General features: G+C 43.3%; 1 protein-coding gene across 4 annotated transcripts in view; it reads left to right on the forward strand.

Annotated features, from left to right (window-relative positions):
• ptpro (protein tyrosine phosphatase receptor type O) overlaps positions 1–18,114 on the forward strand; it is a 58,165-nt gene that overhangs the window by 35,931 nt on the left and 4,120 nt on the right. Inside the window, exons 10-24 of one of the 4 annotated variants that reach the window (XM_042078380.1) lie at positions 1,025–1,136; positions 1,921–2,084; positions 3,568–3,688; positions 4,962–5,095; positions 7,233–7,371; positions 7,585–7,705; positions 8,431–8,499; positions 10,245–10,328; positions 11,491–11,526; positions 13,073–13,154; positions 13,566–13,656; positions 13,895–13,971; positions 14,211–14,345; positions 15,598–15,720; positions 16,494–16,648. In XM_042078380.1, coding sequence (XP_041934314.1) covers positions 1,025–1,136; positions 1,921–2,084; positions 3,568–3,688; positions 4,962–5,095; positions 7,233–7,371; positions 7,585–7,705; positions 8,431–8,499; positions 10,245–10,328; positions 11,491–11,526; positions 13,073–13,154; positions 13,566–13,656; positions 13,895–13,971; positions 14,211–14,345; positions 15,598–15,720; positions 16,494–16,648 — 1,643 coding nt within the window. The remainder of the gene's footprint in view (positions 1–1,024; positions 1,137–1,920; positions 2,085–3,567; positions 3,689–4,961; positions 5,096–7,232; positions 7,372–7,584; positions 7,706–8,430; positions 8,500–10,244; positions 10,329–11,490; positions 11,527–13,072; positions 13,155–13,565; positions 13,657–13,894; positions 13,972–14,210; positions 14,346–15,597; positions 15,721–16,493; positions 16,649–18,114) is intronic. The other 3 variants (XM_042078381.1, XM_042078382.1, XM_042078383.1) reach the window with 3 other exon arrangements.

Consider the following 18,114-nt stretch of genomic DNA (forward strand, 5'->3'; position numbering starts at 1 on the left):
CATGTTTAATGCATTTTTAATACATTGAGTAAGTAACTCAGATTGTATTTATTGTATTTAAAAAAACAGTGTATCCTAAACATAACAAATTACTATAAACCAAAGATTCTAGAACAGAGCTCCGCTCTAGAATCTTTGCTATAAACTATCTTATAAGGCATTTGCAAAGACTACAATCTAAAAAGGAGATTGGTTGAATGGCTGTGAATCAGTGACTTAGTTACTGCCCAGGTCATCGTCCATCACTGTCCACACTGGCTGGCTGGAGCGCAGAGCCAGGGCCTCTGGATGGGCGATACCGTAATGACCCGATGCCCTCCACTATAATCTATTCCCCCTGCCAGGCTACTGCCAGCCGACATCTCCATTACCATGAGTAGTGTTTGCTCCACACGTCCTAATTACGCCAGTCGGGTGATGGCAGATAATGGAGGCATTTAATTTGGACACCACATGATGTTTTTGTCGAGAAACAGAACGAGACAGAGAGAGAGAGAGAGAGAGAGGGAGAGAGGGAGAGAGAGATAGCATCAAAGTGGTAGACTAATACCCAGACATAGCAATTTGTGAGCTTTAGTGATTAAACATAGCATTAAGGATGCAGATCAGTTAGTCTTTACATTGAAAATGATACTTTATTTTGATGTGTTTGTGACACTCTATCCACTACACTGACAGCAGTCCTCAGGGAAGCAGTGTGACAGAAAGCCATCTGCTCCTGATTATAACTGGGGATTTGCTGTCAGGCTGTGCAAAGTCAATGACAAAGCTGAAAGGTCTCAGAAAAGTTTATAACATAGTGGCAAAAAAGTATTGCCATTTGAAGGAGGTGGCTTGTGCTGTTCATTCAGATGACACACACACACTCACATACAGTATAGTGCACATAAACCTATAATGCACACAACACAAGTCTTACTAACTAGTTTGTAGAACAGAATTGGTCATGTTCTATTGCTCGATGAGCACTGTACCCATGGAAACACAGGATCCTCAAGGTCCCACTCCCCTCCCTCGCCCACAGAGAGTCACTGACCTGCTGCCCGCCTGGTACTACAACTTCCGTGTTACCATGGTGACCTGGGGTGACCCGTCCCACAGTTGCTGCGACAGCTCCACGGTGAACTTTGTCACAGGTAACCCTGTGCTCCGAGGGCATTCAGGGTGGGTGGGGTGAGATACGAAAATAGTTTTTGAGTCATATTGTTGGGGTACTTTAGTGCCAAATGTTTGCAGATTTTGCAGTGTGGGTTTTTGATCTGTGCTTTTACAGAGATGTCCATCTGTTGTGATAATACACAAATGTTTCCATTAACGTCACAGACTTTATTAATTTATTAATTCACTTTGAAAGCATTTTATGTGTTGGATGGAGTGAAACTTTAATGGAACACATCAAAATGGTAATAGCATGTAATTAATAGTGTCAAAGGATGAATGGAGAGGATTCAAATAAAAAAATGAAGCTCTAAAAATGGCTTGTAAAGTACAGACAAATGTTTTAACCTAAAATGTTGTGACCTCTCTCTATCTCTCTCTCTCTCTCTCTCTCTCTCTCTCTCTCTCTATCTCTCTCTCTCTATCTCTGTCCTTTTCTCTCTTTACACCCATATCTGTCTTACTGTATATTTCCTCTCTTTCTCTCTCAATATCTATCTTCTGTTTACAACTGTTCTTTTGTTTTTTTCTCTTTTCCCCTTTCTCACTTCTCTCTCTCTGTCTCTCTCTCCCTTTATCTATCTATCTATCTATCTATCTATCTATCTATCTATCTATCTATCTATCTATCTCTCTATCTATCTATCTATCTATCTATCTATCTATCTATCTATCTATCTCTCTATCTATCTATCTATCTATCTCTCTATCTCTCTATCTGCCTTTCTCTTTTCATTTCTCTTTCTCCATCTGCCCCTCTAGCTCCAGAGGCTCCCCATATCTCATCTGTAGACTACTCCCACGGTCAGCTGTACGTGCGCTGGACATACGGTGACCTCTTCACCGACCTCTCCCACTCCAGGATGCTGCACTGGCAGGTCGTGGCCGAGGGCAAAAAGGGGACCCGGAAACGCTTCTCCACCGATGTAAGTCACCGTCACGATTCCCAAGGATTACCGGGCCGGGCCATTTTTAAAATAGATAATCATCATGGCGCCAAAAATGTTTGAGAATTTCAGACATTTTCCTTAAACTCCTTTCACAGTTTTTATTTAATTTTTTTTATGATGTTATATTCTTTTTTGTTATATTTAAATAGATACTTGTTTTATGTGTTGTTCTTTGTGTTATTTTTTTTTATTGAATAATTGTTTTATTTGACACTGGTATTAGATATATCCTGCTGGTATTAGAGACTGCCTTGCAAGGGGAATCTGTTTGGAAACGGGAAGTTGCTTCTCTTCTTGGGAAATATGGATAAGCATATTTCGGGCTGAAAATCCGTTAGATCACTCAAAAAGACATAAGCTAGACTGTTTTGCGTTCTGAGGCTTAACCCTTAACACATTTACATTCTCAGATCACTTTCAGTATTTACTGGAACTGTTTTTCAGAGAAAGTCACAAAAAATCTTTTTTCTTTCATTCTTTTTTTTACTGTAACTAACAGACATCTGAGAGTTGAATCCGAATAGCTAATGTTTTATTTGGCCTGGAGCTCTGTCTGGCCCTGGCCAGTGATCTGGGGCTCTTATCAGAGGAGGAGAGGAAGCTGGCTGTAAGCTGAGCTCTCTCTCTCTCTTTCTCTCTCTCTCTCTCTCTCTCTCACTCTCACTCTCTCTCACTCTCTAGACAATGCATGACTCAAAGGGTTGGTGGACATGTACTGTAGTATCGATCCCACCCTCTCTGTCTTGCTTGGGCCTGATGTCTGCCCACCTTTTTTGGAGGAGGACAAGACTAGTGGCTAATGATGTCAATTGTCCATCTCACAGACATGTGTTTTTCTGAGCGAAGACAGCATGGTTGTAACCACTTAAACACCAGTCACAGTTAGACATTAGGGGTTATACCCGCCCAGCTTTCAGATAACCACAGGGTTAAGTAATTACAGAGCAGAAAAAACGGCCTTGTCAGCAATGATTTAAATAATCTAAAGAAATGTTTTTTAAGGATGTATATCTAGTAATGGTAGCTAGCTGGTACATAGCTGTGCAGTAGGACTATGTATGTTAGATACATGTGAACACCCCTCCTTGCCTTAAAGGAAAACTCTGGCCATTTTTCACATACAGTAGATCTCAGTTTCTCAAAGTCACGAGTTGCTGCACCCAACAAGCTAAAGTAGCCAGGCAGCTATAGTGCTATGTAGTACCGATATTTGTTTTGTTTGTTTGTTTGTTTTGTTTATGTCAATTTTGATTCAATTTGACCGCTTTACTATGTTGCTCACCCAACATTTCTACTGGCCCACTCCAATGTAGTAGGCCGGCCCTAATGATAACTGATCTCATGTCTCATAGTTCGTGGCATGCTCTTCTCCCTGATCCCTCTCCACGAGACATGACTTCAGCCTTGCTGAATAGGACAGCTGATTAACTGTCAGTTTGCCTCGTCCCATTCTCACCAGGTGACGCGAACCATGATGAAAACCACAATGGCACTGCCCCCGGGGGACATTTACAACCTGACTGTCACTGCCTGCACCGAACGCGGACGCAACACCTCGATGCCCCATATCATCAAGCTGGGTGAGTGTCCGTCAGCCGGTCAGTCACCAGCAAACAGCTGCATGGGCTTCTTAAAAAACAATGACCAAGATTCTGATCCACAGAGAAGTGTGTCTATGAGTGCCTGTGTGTGAGAGAGAGGTGAAGTGTGTGTGAGAGAGAGAGGTGTAGTGTGTGTGTGAGAGAGAGAGAGGTGTAGTGTGTGTGAGAGAGAGAGGTGTAGTGTGTGTGTGAGAGAGAGAGGTGTAGTGTGTGTGTGAGAGAGAGGTGTAGTGTGTGTGTGAGAGAGAGGTATAGTGTGTCTACATACAGTACTTGTGTATGAGAAGTATGCAATTAGTTTATTGGTGTCTATGTATACTCTTGAAACCATTTCAAAATGATGCATGAGACACATGTCTTTTAACCCAATTGTATTTACAATACAGTAAAATCACAATTTATGATCTGTTTATAATGAAGTATTATCTTTAATGTGTAGGTATCTGGACCAGACCACTATTCATATCAATTGTAAGCTATTGTAGTTTGTGCCAGACCAAAGAAGCTAGGGATACAATAAGCTTCAGTGTTTCTTGTTTCAAAGGATAAGGTGTTGCAGAAGCAGCAGAGGCAAATATCTGACTGACAGTAGTCTGACACTTATCTCCCTGAGATTATCCTCTTTGGTGAGCTTTATTGTCTTGGAGTTAAAATATATTTCTGACAATTACCCCCGCCAGCGAGGCATAGAGCGCGGCCTCAGTCAGATGTTTGACTTTGATGTTTTAGGAAGAACTGATCCGAAAAAAAATCTGTGTATCCGAGCAGTGCATGGATTCTCCTTAGAGAGGGAGAGAAAGTATGTGTGTTTCAACTTTCAGCTTCTAACATAACTAGAGTCAGGCTGCCTAGTACATACTGTACGCTATTATGTAAGTATGCAAGCTCCCTTAATGTAGAACTGTGAGTTTGAATGTTCACTATGCCAAGAGGACTTCTTATCAGTATTCTAAAATGGCATACAATTTTAAAGTTTATTTAAAATTAGTTAACCAAAGTGTTTTTCTTTCAAATTGGTGATGTGACATATTTGATGTATACTTTACAGTATTTATTTTTTCCAGTGCTCACTGTCCACCCTCTGGAGGAAATATGTAATTGAATTCCCTCCTGTATTTGTACTGAAAGTTTTTTCTTTCTCTTTTTTCCTCTTTGAGGAAGTCACGTAGTTCCTCACAGAGCTACTCAGCTTTCTAAGAGTCTTTTTTTACTTTTGACTCAGTGTATTGCGTTGTGTTTTGTGTCCGCTTAGAACCAGCGCCGCCAAAGTCCCTGTATGCCGTCAACGCCACGCACACGGCCGTGACACTCCTCTGGAGTGAGGAGGGGGTTGTGGACTTTTACCAGATCTTCTGCAAGCCGCTCGGACCCAACAAAGAACTCAAGGTAAAGACACACCACGTTTGACCTGCTGGAGTGAGAGGAGGGAGAGAAGTGTTTGTATGTGTTCTCGTGTGAGAGCAACCTTACTATTATGAAAGACTATGGACCACAGACTAAACAAGAGTTTATGATGTTAGATGAAGGGGACTGTTGTAGAGATGTATTCTGTCTAGGATGTGTTGTTGAAATGGGTCTATATCAGGAAATTCGATGGGTGAGTAGCTGTCAAAGTGGTATATATTTTAATGAAGGAGAGAGAACTGCAGTGAGTAGCAGAGGAGTGAAGATCAGCTTCAGTCTGAAACTCTCTGTAGATCCTCAACACTGCACAGCCACCATTTCTGTCCCAGTCTTGCTGCTTTGTGGGACATTACAGCAGCAGAAAAGAGTTGAGATCTAAAACTAGCAAGCTAACTAAAACACATGCAAAACTCTTGAAAATACCAACAACAGCTCAGTAAGCAGGGTGAAAAGCTTGCAAACATGATAACTGGTGTCTTCTGAGAATAATTTTGCTTATGTCATACTTTAAAAGCTCCTTTTGTGGAACCACAGAACTAATAGTACATCGTCATGAATGACTTGCATGTTTATCTGCTCTTCCCATGACAGTAGCTGTATACCATGATACCACGATACCAGAAATATAGTGGCCTATAAAACATATATTAAAAAGTATCAAGTTGTAGCATGCTGTTGCTTTAAGAGTTTAGCATTTTGCTTCAAGCCCGTCTACTGCAGATTCGTAAAGTGATATGATTATCAGCTGTAAAGCTCAGAAGAGAGGGTCTGAAGTGAAGGGATTATCCATCCCTTCCAAGTTATACTGGGATATTCTGTTTATTCTAAATTGCTTGCTGAATTTTTGATTCATGTGTAGTGACAGTAATGTGTAGCATCAATGCCAATGTACCAGTACATGATGCATAGTGCAGTATGCAATATCTTTTGGCTCCGTACTTGATACTGGCATTCAGCTACAAGCCAACAGTGGAGACCATCCCAATGCATTATGTTAATGCAGGGTTCAGTTCAGCTGTCCAAACAGTCCTAATGCATTCTTATGTCTCATTGCTATAGTGGTCTCCTAAGTGAAGTCTAATGTGTGACTCATGGTATCAGGTGGAGTTTTATACCGGCCCCTTGCTTTGTTCTCAGTGTTGCTATGCATGTCAATCGAAGCTTTCCAAACAGTCTACCTCTACACACACCCACACTCTCCCCAGTCTTACAGACTCCCCCTACACACACACACACACACACACACACACACACACACACACACACACACACACCCATCCCCTCTTTCTCTTGAGTCTGCCGACATGAAACATGTCCCCAGTTTTATCGCTCATGCTATTTGTTATCGTTCTGCTGTTTTGGGCTGTTCAGTGGCTCCACGGCAGCACTGTTTGGCGATGAGCCCGCTGCCTGGCACAGCGCAGCACAGCAGGACTTTTCTCCACCTCGGCTCCTGTGGATTTGTGTTGTCAGGTCGTCCAGACACCTTCCTGGGAGGGAGGCGGAGGCGTGGAGGCGGGGGCTGTCAAAATGGCCCCATTCTTTATTAGCGTCATTAAGATAGCGCATAGCGAGGGAGTGGAATGTGAATGACTCATCCCGTTGCTATGGTGGCGGTAAGGACCCTTGGGGATGTCAGGGGAAGATATGCGATGTCATGGCTGACGTCGTGGGCTCACACTGACAGTCCATCTGCTCTGGCTGTCAGCAGGTGTGCTCTTCCCATAGACACCCATTACCTGAAGAGTTTACAGACAGGGTCGGGAGTTGAGCCTTCTAACCAGGTTATGCACTTAGGAATTCCCTCAGTAATGAGTACAGTACATGGTCATGTTTAACATGGTCAGGTCTATTGAGACCTCTCGCCACATCGCCAGTGTGAAATGAGTGAAAAGAGTGAGTTATGAGTTATGAACAAATAATGTGGAGGATTAATGGCTGGTGCAGAGCTGTTAGGAGCAGCTTCTTGTTTGAGCCTCTCTAAAGAGTGGCTTGTGTTCTTTGCTTGTACATACAAATAATGTAGAGATTGACTTACATGTGGATACATTAGCCTACCGTCTTCCGTCTATGTCACTATCTCACATACACTTAATTTGTCCCTTGTCTCTTCCTGTAGTCCAGAGAGCCCCAGACGTCCCAGTCCCATGTAGCCACAGTGGTGGGACTACTGCCGGCTTCCTCTTATAACTGCAGCGTGATCGGGATCAGCTACAGCACGCCCAGCGACCCAGCCTACATCACCATCACCACTCTAGGTACAGTCTAATACTAGCACACTCAAACATATACAGTATACGACTGTAGAAGCTCAACGATTAGTAACTATTTTTTATAATAGATTAATTAGTTTGAGTAATTATGTCTCTCTCTCTCTCTCTATCTCTCTATGTGTGTGTGTGTGTGTGTGTGTGTGTGTCTGTGTGTGTGTGTGTGTGTGTGTGTGTGTGTGTGTGTGTGTGTGTGTTCAGCGAGGGAGATGAATCCCAGCGTGGCAGCTATCTCGGCTCTGGCCATCTTGAGCCTGCTTCTTATCAGTCTGCTGGTGCTATTCCTACTGGTACTGCGCAAGAAACACATGCAAATGACCAGGTAAACACAGACGCAAACACACACACACACTCTCTCACACACACACACACACACACACACACTGCATTAAACACATACTTACACATACATACGTTCACACTCACGCTCACTACATGCACACACACAAACACATACATAGACTGCAATACTGTATTTGTATCACATTACACTAGTCTATTTTCTCTCTCTCTTGCTGTCACTCTTTCTCATCTCTCTCTCTCTCTCTCTCTCTCTCTCTCTCTCTCACGCGCACATACACACACACGCACACACAACTGGCATACAAATGCAGGCATCATATAACAGCACTCATAATCTGCATTGTCCTACAGCTGCCTATTACACATCCAGTGAACAGTCCCATAGACCTAGAAACCCATATACGTATACATATACCTATATTAGAGAAGCCTAGATATTATCTATGGGGCTATATGGGGTTTCTATATCTATGGGCAGCCCCTCAATAAAACTTTTGACCAGAGACGGTTGATAAAGCTCTAAAGGATTTTTGATTTGACTATTATTATTGCTGTAACCCATCTCTTCTGTGGGGAATATGTTTTATCAGCAGATGGTGGTATTATCTTCCTCTTTTTTAAATACAGTGCTGAATGGTCAAAACTGACTTCCTGGAAAAATAAACCAATGTGAGCTATATTTCTTCAGTGGTGGCCTGGTTCTGTTATTTTTACTGTCATGTGTAATTTCGTTTCTCTTTGCAGGGAGTGTGGCGCAGAGACGTTTGTGAATTTTGCCTCTTTCGAGAGGGATGGCAAGATGCCCTATAACTGGTAGGAGTTCAGTCTGCACACTGCACCCCCAAATTTGCTTCCATGCATCCATTTCAGTGTCACACAGGAAATGATGATCAGTTACTCATGCAATTGACTTCCTCTGTGGAGTTCACACCTTATTATTATAATGTGTCACTGACAACCCAGGGTGTAAGGGTGTGTATGCAGTTACAATATAAAAATAATTCAGAAACGGCCCCGTCAAATCATATTTTTACAGGGCTAAAGAGGAAGGCCTAAGTATCCAAATATCTGTTTTTTTTTTTGTCCCCCACAAATCCTCAAAAAATTGGATTACGACTGCTGTCATTCCGCAAACAAGAACCCCTCAGACACAAACATCTGTGGCTGCACAATGGACCCTTGCAGAGATTTTTGATCAGGCATTTGTTTAGGGCACACATGGCGGCCTCTCAGCCTGTGTTGTTCCATGATGAGACGGCAGGAAAGAGAGAGGCGCTTGTGGAAAAGCCACCTTTTCCCCCTCTTCCTCCTGGTAGTCCGAGATGGGAATGAGAGGATTTTGGAAGATTACATGATGTGCTTACGGCAGCCCAGGGTGAAAATACTTACGAGACACAACTTTTAGGAGCTGGGCTGGATATCCGTGAATTAAAATGCTTGTAGAACATACCCACTCCCAGTGATGTAATGTACAGATCTACATCTTATATTACTTTTATTTATTTTTTTAAACTAATACACCATTTTGAGATATTTACAGGAAAGGCTGGACAAAGGGGGCTTGAGTGCCTAAGCAGAAGCAAGCAGTCAGTCCTAAAATATCATTTGCAGTTGTGGATTTTGAAGCTGTAGCATTTACTGTAGGAGCGTGGACACTATTAGGCAGACACCCATTGTCATTCTGCAGGCACGGTTCCAATGAAGCGTTCAAATGATTAATATAAGAGCTTAAAGACGGTCAGTTAAGGCAGATCTTGGCTTTTAACCTGTCAAATTGGATGCATTCCTCTGGCTGAATTGACTGTTTTGTAAAGAGTGTACATGTCAAATGCAAACTGTGTACATGTCCATGTTATGAGAGAGCAGTTGTAGAGTTTGGGTTTGGTGTGCCCTTGTTTTGTCGTGAGTTATAGTATCATTAGGTAGGTTAGGGTTGTTATCTTGTTGTTCTCAAAGACATGACAGTGAGGGTATTTATAAAGAAAATAGATCTTTTTCCATTTAGTAATATTGTCTGATTTTTTTTTTATGTTGGCCAGTGAATATTTCACAACAGTTTCTGTCATCAAAGCTTTAACTTTGCTTTGCAAGCATTGCTCTTATGATGCAAAACAATAACAACAGCCATTGCCACTATTTGTTTATTTATTTTTCATGTATTTTTTAAATGTAAAAAATACATTTTACAAAACAAATATGTAAACTCAATGAAGCATTGTGTTGTGTGCCCGCTAAGCTGTGGCCCAACCATAAAAACAGCCTCTCTCTGAATGGAACAGGTGGAAGGCATAGATATCTAGTGAGGAATTACCAAAAGGTTTTTTGTTTTTTTATGTCTGCAACTGTAATGTAATTCGACATTAAGGAACAGACAGCCATAGACTGCATGTCACATTAACCCTTGTATCAGTCACTAATTTAAAGTACCTCCCAGTCTCTGTCTGCCACCGAAACTAATGGACCACCATGTTTTGTCCCAACTTGTTGCCCTCTTGGTGTGATTATTATTTTCTTTTTTTTTTTTTATTTTTGTATTCATTTTATTTGAACCCCTTCAGGCGAAGGAGCTTCTTTGCCTTCCTTACTCTTCTGCCATCCTGCCTATGGACTGACTATCTTTTGGCTTTTTATATTAATCCGTGGTAAGTAAGCACTGACGATCCAGAGAAAGCTGCATCCTGGGAGGGGGGGGGTTGGGGGCATGTGTAGCAAAGCCACAGACTGCTTTCTTCTTCTTCCACCACAGACAAAAAAACACCATACCGGACTCCTCTCTTTTCCAGATCTCACTTATAAACCAATAGGAATTCATTCTGAAGCATTATGCTAAGAAATAGCTGTCTAACTTGTTGTGGTGTACATGTAGTTCTGCACACATTGGCAATACAAACACTTTAGCTGGTTGGAGCCGGTTGGAGCCAGTTGGAGCATCTGGAGAAAGACGAGGAAAATGGTTCTGGTGTGGCTTTGCCAGTGGTCACACCCCTGCACTAAAGCACCGTGTTGGACATCTCACTCTGACACACTCACACTCTACTTAAACATTACTAACTGCATGGGGCTAACAACATTGGCGGAGTTTCCGCTTTGCTATCCTTGCCTGCTTAGCACTTGTTTGAAAACACTTCTGGGTTTTTTGTCGTAGTGTTTACCTCCTCAGAGAGTAGAGGTTAGGAGCGAATGCAATTTAGTGTTGTTTCCGTAGATGAGCCTGGTTGTAGAATGCTAGTAGACAAGTAGTTGTTCTTTTCGTGTCGCCTCGTATCGCATGTTGGGGTGAATGCCTGGATGCATACATTAACCGATAATGGGGGCTGGTGAGTGCTTGTGTGTGTATGTGTGGAGGGAGGATCAGAGTCCTTGTCTGACCCTCTGACCTGATTGCTCAGTGTAGAGTGTTAATGGCTGCCCAGGTTGAATCACCATGCATGTTACGTTACTTCCCCCTTTGTGTGCTGTGCAGCAACCAGCAGTTCGTAGGCGAGATGTGATGGTCTGCAGTAGTAATGGTGTGTGATGTGTCGACGTTGATGAATGATGGCATTCACTTTATCATGAGTTGTGTTTTTTTTAATACTCTTGCTTAATCTTACTTTATAGTACTATATTGATGATATACTAATTTAGCTTAGTTTTATGGAAGAGTTTATAGTCTGTAGTTTTGATACTTTAACTCTTCAAATCTTACCTTAGAAGGCTTAATATGAATTTAATCATTTTAACTTAACATTTGTTTGTAGGATTGTATTAGAGTATGAATGTGGCTCTGTCAAAATATTTTGCATATTTGTTTTGTTTCCATAGGAGCAAGACTGCATTAAAGAAAAGGAAACTAACAAGGTAACACTGCTTTTACTAACAGTTTGCTTTGCAAGAGAGAGAGAGAGAGAGAGAGGGAGAGGTGTAGAGAGATGTTTATGGGAAGAGGGAACCAGGTTGTGCTTTACCCTATATGACCTAGTATGAGTGTTGCCCCTGGCCGTGTATGCTTGCTACTGTACAGCCATACCACAGATGTGGTGTGTGTGTCTGTGTGTGTGTGTGTGTGTGTGTGTGTCGGGAGGCTGGCGGCGGCGGGAGTGGGATAGGATGCCAGCGAGGCGTAACTGACGCGATAGCGTTGGGGGGGGTTGCAGCCGAGCGTGAACGTGTGCCGCAGCTTTTGAGCGCCGCCATGGTCTCGTGCAAAAGACCCCTCCCCCCACCTCCTCACTCTCTTCCGTTCGCGTCGCCAGCCACCGCTGTGTAAACAACACCCCCGAGTGTCAGACGGACCAGACCGGGCCTCGGACGAACGGGCGGGCGGCGGCGTGGACAGATGCACGGCTGAGCTGAGCTAAGCTGAGCTGAGCTGACTGAGAGCTCGCGCTTTCTCTGAATGCGTCGGACCGGGCAGATCGTTCCACCACATGCCACATGAGTCTTTATAGAACATGGCAGCAGAGGAATTTCGCCTGCGTCTAATTTAAGTCCCATTCTGTTAATTGCGTGCCATGCCCACTCAGTCTGTTCAATCTTTTCGCTGATTTACAACCCAAAGAGAAAGAAATCTACTCACTGCACATTCTGTGGCATAATCATTTTAACCCAAATGCCAGTCATCAGGATAGCCATTGTGTTAAATACGTTACATGTTTGAGGCATTGACTGAAGTCAAATGATAGCAGTAAAAAGGTTAGCTTCCATAATTCTATAATTCACTTAGATCTGGGCACTTGCTTCTTCCATTAGAGGGGTCTGTCACAAAGTGGCCTATCACAGAGTGGCCTATCACAAAGTGGCCTATCACAGAGTGGCCACAGTGTCATCACATACCCTACAGTAGCCCATATGCCATCACATAGTTTCAGACTGTGTGTATACACTAAGTAGCCTTCCAGGGAAAGTTAATTGACTTGTCATCTTAAATCAGCCAGGTAGTGGAAGTCGACTTGTCTCTTCATAAATCATCAGGAAGCTTGCATCAGTGAGCTACATCAGTTCAGTGTCTCTGATGGGAGCCAATGCATAATGAAACCTGTCAACAGCCTTGTCAAGGCTCCCACTGATCACTTGTCTACCTGAAGGCAAAAGAATGCTAATAGTAATGCTGCAGGGTTTTTTGTTTTAATATTAAGTAAGTTCAGTTTAAGATGTGTGTGTGTGGGGCAGGGGTGTGTGTGTGTGTGTGTGTGTGGGGGCGCGGGGGGGTTAAGCACAGTGTGTTTAATATGCCCTTCACTGTGTGTATGTGGGGGGGGGGTTGGTTGTTGACGGTTACTGAGGTTGTCAGAGAGTCAGTAGGACCCGGCGCCACAGCTTTGAAGGAAATCACACGTCCGATATCTCACTTCAGCACCGCGTGTGTCGTGTGTGTGTGTGTGTTTGTGTGTGTTTTGCCCTGCAGTCCTGTGCAGCTGGACGACTTTGATGCCTACATCAAAGACATGAGCAAAGACTCGGCCTACAAGTTCTCCCTGCAGTTTGAGGTAAGGGCCAGGGCCCGCTATCTGTCTTTCTCTCTTCTCCCTCTCTCTTTCTTCTCTTCTCTCTCTTTCTTCTCGCTCTCTCTCTCTCTCCTGTGGTGATCTCATCTCATCTCACCACAGACAATCCTGTTTTAGCTACCACCTCATCACATGGCACGAGGGGGGAAAAAGGGGAACACAAGATGTCTGTCTCCCTGCTTGTCTGCATCCATTAAAATGGAGAAGGATGATTGAAAGGAATGAACAGATTATAACCACTGCCATCAAACTTTATTTGTCTCATAAGAACAAGACACAAGCATGACGAACCAAAAGAAATCCAGTTTATACATGTTGGTTGATACTGATGTGTTTCTTCGTCTTCTTCTTTCTCTTTCTCTCTCTCTCTCTCTCTCTCTCTCTCTTTCTCAGGAGCTGAAAAGTGTGGGGTTGGATCTCTCTCATGACGCTGCCGATCTTCCTGTAAACAGGCCCAAAAATCGTTACACTAACATCCTGCCCTGTGAGTGCCCATGTTAGAAAAGAACTTAGCGTTATAAACAGATAATGCTAATTCTTCTGTGATGTGTGTAACAATGTCTTTAAGAAATGCTAGGGTTAAGGGACTTGTTGCTAATAAAAAGCAGGTTAGCTTAGAGGTATAATGTTTACATCAAGAACAAAGTCATGATGAAAAGTCATTTTATAACAGAAGTCTGCCTGAACAGCTCACTAACAGATGGTATTTTGGCTCTACGCAGATGATTTCAGTCGAGTCAAACTTATCACCATGCACAACGATGAAGGCTTAGATTACATCAACGCCAACTACATACCTGTAAGTACTCAGCATTGGTTCATTGCTTAAACTGGATTGAGCTTTGTAAGTAAAAGTATAAAACGTAAAATGAAAAAGAAAAATCCTCTTTATCCTTTATATACTTTATTTTACGTTATTTCTAATGCTGCTTTTTCTTTTACTTGTAAGCATAGGTGTATTCGATATTTTAGATGTACTCATATGTATGCAGTGTGCAGTGTCCAGCATTAACGTGTGTTTGATGTTCTGGGCTGCAGGGCTACAACTCTCCACGGGAATACATCGCCACTCAGGGCCCGCTGCCCGAGACGCGCAACGACTTCTGGAAGATGGTGCTGCAGCAGAAGTCCCACATCGTCGTCATGCTTACCCAGTGTAACGAGCGCAGAAGGGTGAGGAATGGGAGTTGCACGACTACACACACACACACACACACATACACACGTGCACAGATACACACATACACAAACACATGTACATACACATGCCAAGCGCAGGAGGGTAGGTTATGGTAGACTGGAGACACACACACACACTCACAAACACATACACACTGAGCACAGGAGGGTGGGCAAGGCAAAAACTCAGCAGGAATCCAGGTACCTCTGACAGCACACACATACACACACACACGTGCACAGATACACACATACACACAACAAGAGCAGGAGGGTAGGTTACGGGAGGCTTGAGACATACTCTCACATGCACACTTACGCACTGTCAGTCAGAGAGAATGTGTACTGTATGTGTGTATGAAAATGGGTTTTGCGCAAGAGTTGGACAGCCACAGAGCGAAAGCTCAGTTTTGGAAAGATATCAGGTTGGAAGGCCAAACTGCTTTCAGCTGGGCTGAGTGTAGCCCTACGTGAAGAAGATGAGAAAACCACTGTCCAGGCTTGCTCAACACCTCGGTCTGGCACCAGTGCTTTCCCTTGAAGTTGGATTTGCTTATTCAGCAGTCACAGATTTTTAAAGGCTTTACAAGATGGTGGCCTCTCTCTGGCCCCCGCCTGCTGGCTTGGGCGGATTCCCACACAGCTGCAGCCAAGCCCATAGTGAATCACATCTGTAGTTTGTGTGTGTGTATGTGTGTGTGTGTGAAAGAGACATGGTGGTGGAAAAGGTTACGTGATGTCATGGTGTGAACTGGAGTCACAGAAGGTTTCTCGGATAATTTCCCCTCCTATTGTTTTTCAGTAGTAATGCATACAGCAGCCTCTTTGTTTCAGATCCTTAAAAAAGCGGACTTGAAAATCCACCTCTTTGACTGCGACTGGAACTGTTACATGATCAGTGGTCCTATTAAAGCCTGGGAAGCTTTTCTTCTCATATTCTTGGACGTTCTTGCACACTCTTATTCTTGAACAGCCAAAGTTTAGATTTGTCGACACATCAGTCAAAAAAGAATCGTAACCTTTTTGTGACATCTCCTTACAATCTGCTAACGATCCGTTCTGTGTGCACACTGAAAAAAAGAAACTCTGGTTTTCCCACACAGCTCTGGCTCCATAACCTGAAAACAACCAGAGTGTGCACCCACTCACACAACACTATTGCAGCCAGTCAGTCTGTTCTTTTGGCTGTTGAGTTCGCGTATCGCTAACCCTTTACTCTTTACTCTTAACATGACTACGTTTGCAGGTAAAGTGTGACCACTACTGGCCTTTCACGGACGAACCGGTCGCCTACGGAGAGATCACCGTGGAGATGCTTTCTGAGTCGGAGTCAGCCGACTGGACAGTGAGGAACTTCAGACTGAACTATGTGAGTATCCGGTTGCCCCGTTAGCCCCGAAATACTCAGGGCAGTACACCAGACTCATGACATACAGTGGAAACCTGACACCCTGTAGAATCGTCTGTATCATCAAACCACAAAATAAAATACAGAAGGTTTCTTTATTTATTTAGATAGGACAGTGTAATATGACAGGAGGCCAGTGGGAGAGAGAGATGATGGGGTGGGCCACAGCTTCCACCCCGTACAGAAAGGATCTAATCAGTAGAATAAGAGAATCAGTCCTTGGCTCCTTGCCAACCTCAACATTGTGAGTATCATATAGTTGAAACCTTGTAGAGGTGTCTGTGTCGTCACGCCACACAATACAGTTCAAGTTTGTGAATTTGAGAAAATAAACCTGGATCTTTGTCTCAAACTATGCTATGTTGGGTCCTTGAATTCAAGGGAATTTGGAAAGTCCTAGAATTGTATGTTTCTTAAATATTTTTTTTTAGCTTTTTTCTATATTCAGATAGGAAAGCGAAGCATGACAGGAAGCAAGTGGGAGAGAGAGATGGGGTGGGATTGGGAAATGACCGCGGAAATGGCCACGGAAATGGTGGGATTGGGAAATGACCGCAGGAATGGTGGGATTGGGAAATGGCCGCGGGTCGAATTCAAACCTGGTACAGACGCTGCAGCCGCTTGCGACAGAGCCCAAATATGATGTTTAACAACGTGTGGGACCCCCACAGTTTGTGTGTCAGTCGCCACAGTGTTTACCATTAAATGAGGTTTATAAACATCCCCACCTTTAGGCTGATGAGAGTCAGGATTTGCTGCACCTGAACTACACGTCCTGGCCCGACCACGGAGTCCCCACGGTCAACGCCATCGAGAACATCCTGCAGTTTGTGCAGATCGTCAGGCAACAGGTGAACAGGACCAAAGGGCCCATCATTGTCCACTGCAGGTAAGGAGCCTCTCTGTCTAGGCGTGGCTGTAAGTGTGCCACAGGGCTTCTACCAGGGACTTTGCCTGCTTCAGCGCTTTATGAAGCACTTTAACAGGCAATGTGAACTGTTAATGGGGGTGTATCAATAAAATTCAACTTTCAGGTAAAAGTTGGATATTTAGCAGATGCTTTTGTCCAGACCTGAGTCGACCGCTGAACTACCACACCCCCAAAAAAAGATTTTTTTTGTTGTTACATAAAAATAACTACATTAAAAATGAACAATGAGACATGGACTGAATTAGATTCTGTCCATTGAATTGGATTGGATTACCATAAAGACACACACTAAACATATTCAGTACCTTCCCTGTACTCTCACTTTGTATATAAGCATCTGCGATGTAAAAGCATCTGCTGACTAGGCCTAAAAAATACAAATGGACCGGACTAGTCTGAAAGGTGCTTTTCTATGGCTCGGCAGATTCAGCTGCTGGTGTTGGTCCATCCCTGTCAGGCTGCATTAGCATTGGCAAGCTTTCCTCCACTGTCCCCTAGGAGATTGGGTCCATTTGAATTTTGTCATTTACAATCACAGTGAAGTCATTTACAGCAGAAACTTGGACACCAGGACATTAGAACACTACTGCAGTGCATCAAAATGAGGCTATTTAGCAGAGCTGAGGATGATATAACATTTATTGAGGTTTTCGAAAGCTCTGTCGAGCTGTCAAATCTCATCGGCAAAGTGCAGCTGTAGGTTGGGGTTTTCATTCCTTGCAGGAGCTCACCTGACTCACCAGACACTTGTGGTATTAAATCGTATTGATTAGGAGATGGTGACATGCTGTGGATATTTGATACCCATGTCTTTAGTTCAGTTAAAGTAACACAATGTAGGATTTCCCCTTTTTGTCTATTTGAAATGTACTGGGTGGGTACCCATTAAGGGGGTACACAATATCTGACGAAACAGGTCATGATCCTGATGAAAAAATTCATGCTCCTGAAAGCCACAAAGCTACATACAGTAGTATAATACCATGGTCTAGGTGCATATCAGAATTAAGACATACGGTTCCACATACAATGGAGTCCACATACCATTCAAATTATAGTTATGAGAAATATGAGAAATAAGTTGTGTTGCTTCAAGGGATAGTTAAGAGATGTTATGTCTATATTTTTGACAGGATTGTAGCGCCAGTCAAGTAGACTCTGTTCTCTGACTCACAGAAGGGTGGTGTTTGGGGAGAGGTAGGGGAAATGAGTGCAAGTGTAAGAAGCTCAAGGAGGACCTATAAAATAGCAGCCGATGGAATAATGTCAAGTTCATTTGAAGCCCATTTGATCTGTTCTGAAGACAAATGACCACCTCTGAATAGCAGAAGTCATCAACACTAATGGATGTATGTTACCTGCCTGGCAAGTCCTGGTATTAAATTTATGCACATACAGTAATCCATCCAAGAGGGCATTAGTGA

The sequence above is a fragment of the Alosa sapidissima genome, chromosome 22 (assembly GCF_018492685.1).
Source record: "Alosa sapidissima isolate fAloSap1 chromosome 22, fAloSap1.pri, whole genome shotgun sequence".
Lineage (NCBI taxonomy): Eukaryota > Metazoa > Chordata > Actinopteri > Clupeiformes > Clupeidae > Alosa > Alosa sapidissima.